Source organism: Malus domestica, chromosome 17, assembly GCF_042453785.1.
Source record: "Malus domestica chromosome 17, GDT2T_hap1".
NCBI classification, from domain to species: Eukaryota; Viridiplantae; Streptophyta; class Magnoliopsida; order Rosales; family Rosaceae; genus Malus; species Malus domestica.
Genome location: NC_091677.1, coordinates 31,774,554 through 31,781,693, shown reverse-complemented (window position 1 = coordinate 31,781,693; position 7,140 = coordinate 31,774,554). Strand labels below are relative to the sequence as shown.

Here is a 7,140-nt window from a genome sequence, read left to right as displayed (position 1 = left end):
GGTATGTAGATACTAATTTAGTATTACGTTTTTCATTTGATTATTTATTGATTTAATAAATATTTTCTTTAAGGGTAAAGGGACGGGTCACATTACCCATTTATTTTAACAGTGTTACACGACACAACCGTTAAGCTATTAGATATGTCACAAAAATGACATGAACACAGAAAACATGATACGAATGCCACGTCTAGTATTTCTAATGAAAAAAAATTGGCTTAATTAATTAAAACTTGTGTAATATATGAATTTTCCTATGTTAATTAAAATCATGTCATGTTACACGCTGACCTATATACGAATATCATGCTCACCTTATCATCAATTTAACCTTAGTCTAAAAAGGTGAAAATTTGAATGGTCATTTTTGTATCAATAAAAAAAAATCTAAAAATCTAAAAATATGAACATATGATTCTCCATAAAACTCGAAACTGACTGGATGGCCCCCCGTTTTCTTTGATAGCTAAATATGTTGTGGTTGTGGAACTCCAAGTTTATTTAGTACTGTTGCACTTTGGCATCTTATGTGGTAATATGTTTATCAATTGAACCTTGACTTACCAGGCCATAGGGATTTGGAGTTTGATTTAGTTTTGCTCTCAAACTCGTGGTGTTCTTTCCTCTGTATATATACGTGAGAACAATTCTTGTGGAACAAAACTGCCAAAATGTCTCAGGAGCATGAAAGTGAAGCTCCTGAAGATAGGGTGGTCGAAATCCTGTCCAGGTTGCCACCCAAGTCTCTGATGCGATTTAAATGCATACGCAATTCTTGGTGCACCCTCATCAATAGTCCTCGTTTTGTGGCCAAACACATCAACAATTCCGTGGACAACAAACTATCATCCTCCACGTGTATTCTTCTCCACCGTTCTCAGACGCCCATTTTCCCTTACGATAGTTGGAAACGAGAATTTTTCTGGTCCATGATTAATTTTTCCATTGATAGTGATGAGAGCAACCTTCATTATGATGTTGAGGACCTAACTAATGTACCGTTATTGCAATGGGAAGACCATCATGAAGTAGAGATTCACGGTTATTGCAATGGGATTGTCTGTGTAACAGTAGGGGAATATTTTTTTTTGTGCAATCCAGCAACGGGGGAATTCAGTCAACTTCCCAATTCACGCCTTCTTCTACCCCTTCCCAGGGGAAAAGGAAAATTTGGATTGGAAACGACCGTTAAAGGATTGGGATTTGGCTATGATTGTAAAGCTAAAGAATACAAGGTTGTGCGAATTATAGAAAATTATGATTGCGAGTATTCAGATGGTGAAGAAACATATATTGAACATACCGCTCTTCCTCACACGGCTGAGGTATACACAACAACTGCTAACTCTTGGAAAGAGATTAAGATAAATATATCAAGTAAAATATTATCATTGTATAGCTATCCCTATTCTTGTTCAGTGTACTTGAAAGGATTTTGTTATTGGTTATCAAGCGATGACGAGGAATACATATGTTCATTTAATTTAGGTGATGAGATATTCGATAGGATAGAATTGCCTTCTAGGAGAGAATCTGGTTTTAAGCTTGATGGTATTTTTCTGTATAATGAATCCATCACTTATTATTGCACTAGTTACGAAGAGCGTTCCAGATTATTCGAAATATGGGTAATGGATAACTATGACGGAGTTAAGAGTTCATGGACAAAACACCTAACAGCTGGACCTTTTAAGGGCATTGAGTTTCCATTGACACTTCGGAAACATGACGAGCTTCTTATGATTGCCTCCGATGGAAGAGCCACCTCTTATAATTCTAATACCGGAAATCTCAAGTATCTTCATATTCCTGTTATTATCTATAGGAATAGGGTTATAGATTACGCGAAAAGTATTGTTCCAGTTAAGCGAGTTGAGGGCAAAGTTCCATTTTCTCCTATTTAATTGGTATGCTTGATATACTGCTTGAGTTTGCATCTTCCAATTTTTTTTTTTTTTTTTTTGTGGCCTTTGAACTATGTCTGCTTATCATGGACTGCCTTTCGTTTTGGGCCTTCACATTTTGTAATGTGATTAACTGTATGATAACTATTTTTTAAAGTTAATTAATACTAAGAATTCCCTTATGTTTTCATTTTTTTCTTTAGAATTCCCTTCTTAAAAAGCTAATAACTTTTAATCATTTAACATAATCAAATTAAACCTTCTAGCTAGACGTGCATTTGTGCCGTGTTTCTCGTATTGATGTCATTTTTGTGACATACCAATGCCTTAATTGGTCGTGTCGTGTAACATGCATTAAAATGAATGGGTGGTATAACCCGACCCGAACTCGACCCGTTAATATTAACGTGTAATATGATCCAAGCCATACTCGTTAAGAAAATATATTTTAAATCAATAAATAATTAAATGAAATACATAGTTATATGGAAGAAAAAAATGGTAAATTACATTTTACTACCTCAATTTTGTGTTGCATAACAATCTCATACCTTATTTTTAAACATTACAATGTCATACATCAACTTAAGAATCCATTGCAATGTAATACCTCCGTTAACTTTTCTTTCAATTTTTCTATTAAATGTTGGCGTGGCAGATATGGATGCAAATTTCCACCATCTTCTCCTTTGATGAAAATGCACCTGCAAAATAATAATACCTAAGATCATGGCCTAGAGCCTCACGCGCCCACGATGAATGGAAGGGCTTTGGCCAAAGAATCTTCGATGCCAAAGTTAGAATTTGAGAGGGAAAGTGTTTAGGGAATTTTAGGGAGAGACTGGACTTAGCTTTTTGGTGGAGAAATGAGACTATTTATATGGGTGTGGTAGGCCCTATTTCGAGAAATAGGGACCGGCCACTTATGGTGGTTTTTTTAATATAATTGCAAGATATTATGTCAAATAATATCTTGCAATTAATTTGGTAATTAATCCCAATTAGAATAGAAAAATTGGGAGTTACCTTTTGAGTGGGGCTTTGATGAGGAGTGATGAGAAGGTTTTGAATAAATACCATTTTGATCACCTTTGACTCTTCCTTGATTGAGCAGTTATTGTCTGCTGCTTGTGTGTGGGAATCCCGGTGTGCCTAGAGGGTAATTTTGTCTTTTTCACCCAAAAGTCCACGTGTGGCCTCCATAATTTTCTTGATTATTTTTGGCTCCACAAAGGCCCCCACACTTATTGGGCTGCTTGTAGGAGAGGGCAGCAGGTGTAGAGATCTTCTCTTGCTTTAGGAAACATAGGGTTGTTTCCTATTTTGATGTAGATTCCCTTTTTAATTGGAAATTAGATCCTTCTAGGAAAGGGAAATAAATCACTTCCAAAGTCTATTTAAGTCTACCTTAAGTAGATGATTAAATCAACTTCATAGAGCAATTTATGCTACCTTACAAGAAAGAGAAAGCTAGAGGATATTTGGTCCTCCTCCCCTAGCAATCTTCTACACTTGCCCTTGCAAATGACCGTATTTCATTTCTTTCTTTGTCTTCTTTGTGCCACACCGAGGTAAGAAAAAAATTAATTTTCCTTGTCTTCTTCTTGGATAATGCTGTGACGGTGTAGTAGTCGAGGTGGTGTGGCACATCAATTGGCAGGGGCCAAGAGTAGGCTCGACATGGGTCGAAGAGGTGTTGTGGTAGAAACCACTGCTTGGGCTGCTCGGCTTGGCTAAAGCCAAGGGAAGTTGTGCGGTTGGGGCCGCAGATTGAGGCGCTGAGGCGCAGTGCTAGGCGAGCCACATGGCTCATGTTCTTTAGGCCCTTGGACTTAACGTGGGCCAGGCCAGTGATTGAGAGAAATGAGGAGGTCGTGGGCCTCTTGGGCTGCTAGAATACTAGGCATGCATGCCTCCTGCTTGCTGGTCCAAGAGAAAAAAATGAGGGAAAAGCCAGTATGGGCTGAGCTCCCCTGCTGAGTACTATGAATGGCATTGGCTGTTTAGTCTTCTTCGCCGGGAGAATGGTGGGCTGTTCCCGAGAGAGAAGATATTGAAGATCAAGGTGAATGCATTGGCTTGTCTGATTGCTGTCGTGGAACCTACTACCAATGAAGGTGGAAAGAAGAGATATTCCTAGCCTACTCAAGAGATACCGATTGAGAAAAAAAATCGAAGACTTCCTCCACTGCTCGTGAAGGTCTACCTGTTACCGAGAGGCTTATGATTGATTTGACTTCCTCCAAAAGAAAGGAAGATGAGGCTGCTAGATCTGAGCTAGTGAGCCTGCCATGACAAATATGGCTAGTATAATTACTGACAGGATTACTCAGCGCAGAGGTTCCGTCATGGTCCTAATGCCAAAATTTATGCCAAGGCGTCTATTAAGAACCAAGTTTGGTTTACCTTTCAAGAGGCTTGCCACTATGAACAGCGATAAGGTGGACTCTGCTGCTAAAGTGGTGCCAAAACCTGCTACCCTCGCCGCTGAGACTCATTCGTTTGTTGAGAAAGAGAAGACTACTTGTGTGGGCAGTGGTGAGAAATCCACCAAGCCTGTTTCTGGGGAAGGTGCTGTGATTTATGCGTTCTTGAAACCAGATTTTCTTGAAGACATTGACGTGTATGCCAAGCTTGTTGATGACGTCAAAAGGGTTATTTGCCTAAGTTCCTTTGCGAAGCATACGAATGAATATAGAATGACTGCTCTACTTGTTATGATGTAAAAAACGACGATTTTGGCAACCGAGTCTATGCTCCTTAACCAAAAGGATACCAAGGCTGCCAATGAGGTGGCAAAGACTATGGCAGCTGAAGCCTATTCCTCTACCAAGAGAATCAAGAGGTTGGAATCTGAGCTCATCGCTTTAAAGGGATCTAATATCTTTGCCCCTACTTCTCTGCAGCTTAAGACCGCTCGCCAAGAAATCATTGATTTGAAGACTAGGCTTGACGCTATCCAAGTTAAGTATGAAAGTGTAGAGAAGGAGATTAGGTATGTAGATTGGATGTTACATACCTCAAATTCAAGATCTTGAGCATGCCGTTTCTGAGCTTCATTTTGCTGTTTACGCAAGGATGAAGAGTTGATTGTTGCATATAATCAAGTGATCCACTTTAAGAAGATTGTCGATAGGCTTGAACCCTAAGTGTTGGAACTCCAAGGTGCACTGAAGATCAACGAAAGTCTGAAGAAGGAAGTGGATGAGCTGCAGCGCATCCGTGTTGGTCTGCTCAGGGCCAAGGCTTCGCTTATTCAGAGTCAAGCCAATTTTTACAAGCTGGGTTATATAGATCATCTCTTTGGTAGGCTGTCTAACTTTGAGTTTGCTGGGAAAGACTTTGAGATCTTCTTTATTTCTCCGAAATACCTACTTGTCTTTACTTCTAAGGCTTCCATTAGTGAAGTAGTCAGAGAAGTTGGTGCCCAGGCTAGGGCAGCCGGGGGTGAAGCACCGGAATATACCGATGCTGAGAACATCACAGCTACTGAAGGTGTAGCGATCGAGTAGTTATAGGATGTGCAAGCTGTTGAAGAGTAGTATTCTAGGTAGCCTTTAGGATTTTATTTATTTTCCTTATTTCTTTTTTCTTTGCTTGAACTCTTTCGGCCTTTGTTAGTCATTTATCAATTTTGCTAGAAAATTTAATAAACTGGCTTCCTTCGTTTTTCTTCATCTTCACTTCTTTTGTTCTCGCCTAACCTTTGACCTTTAGACTGGTGGCAAGTGTGCTACTTTTCTATAGGTAAACTGGCCCACATAACCTATGCAGCTGTAGGTGATGGTGTAGAACTTTTGCAAAGTTGTTAGCCATAGGGTCGGCAGACGAATGCCTTACTTATAGAAGCAGACGAGTCTATGTGACCACTTGGCTATTAACCTTGTCTTTCTTCAATCTTTTGAGTTATGTGGCCTGCATCACAACATACTAAAGATTTTTGGGTTATGAAATTCGTTAACCTCTAGTATCAAAAGCACACGGTTCTATGGAATTTCGTAAGCAAAGGTCCAAGAGAACTCATTGCCTTTATGTAACCAATTCCATAGGTAGCGTAACGAGTATCACAAAACTTTAAGAATTAGTGTAGATCTTAAATGATCGTTCCGCGCAGAGGTGAAGCTTATCGACTATGTAGCATGTCGGCAATGGATAAACTTTGTATTTGCACGCTAACTTGTTTAACCTTTCACAAAAATGTGTGGTTGTATAAGTCTAGCACAGTTTATTGCTCGAAGGGCAATCAGTAGGCAGTCTTTTAGAAACTGTAGGCTACCTTGGTGCACTCAGTAGCAGCTTTCGGGTTCTAGGGCAGCGGTGCATAGGGCATACTGCGTAATGTGCCTCTTTCATCTTTGAGGCCCAGTTCCCCATGGATTAGGCCAAAAGACCCAAAATCCTTTAATTAGCTAAGCCTTGAAAAAAACCATTGTGGTTACTTCTAGGAATCTCGGTGCAAGCCATCGTGCACCTAGTTACTTCTAGGATATTCGGAGTGTAAAGTTTATCCTTCCGCATTAGAGAGTAAACCTTGTGGGTGTTGGGGAATTGGTTAGTCCCCAGAAAGGCGCAATTCCTATGATAAGTCCCTAAGAAGGGCGCGTTCTTCTTTTGAAGTGCAAGAGTGATCAGTTGTTGTTAGCATATAGCCAAGCCAAGTTGTGAATTACTTCTGAATTCCTCATTGAAAAACGAGTGAAACGAAACTTAGATATAAGGTAAGAACTACATAACAACTAGATAATCCTCGGCTTGCGAGGTGGTGCCCATCGAGCTACTTAAGTCTTCAGGCTTTGACGTAGCTGAAGGTCACACATGGTACTTCTTTAGACTGTAGGTGTTTTATTGCTTTTCGATCTCTTTGTCGTTCATGGTGGCGAAGGTGTAACTACCCTTGCTGCCTATTCTGCTGATCTTATATGGACCTTCCCATATGGAATCCATCTTTTTAAAGCCTTATATGTGGCCAGTGATGAAGGCTTTTCTTAGGACTAGATTTTTACGCTGGAATTACAAGATCTTGGCCTTTTTGTTATAGTTGGAAATGAGCTGCTGCTGGTAGGCTGCAATACGGGTGATGACCTTCTCGCATTTCTCCTTTGCCAGATCTAAGTTTGTGGTCATCTCATTTTTGTTCTGCTCGATGCTTGACAGTAGAGTGGTGATACTTGGCACAATGACATTAGGAGGAATGATTGCTTCTGAACCAAATGCCAAAGAGAAGGAAGTCTCA

General features: G+C 39.8%; 1 protein-coding gene across 1 annotated transcript; it reads left to right on the top strand.

Annotated features, from left to right (window-relative positions):
• The first annotated feature begins 540 nt into the window (after positions 1-540).
• On the top strand, positions 541-2,097 carry LOC114822787 (F-box/kelch-repeat protein At3g06240). Its single transcript, XM_029097937.2, has one exon. It carries the CDS (start codon positions 675-677, stop codon positions 1,905-1,907), a length of 1,233 nt encoding a protein of 410 aa, XP_028953770.1. The 5' UTR covers positions 541-674; the 3' UTR covers positions 1,908-2,097.
• Positions 2,098-7,140: the final 5,043 nt, after the last annotated feature.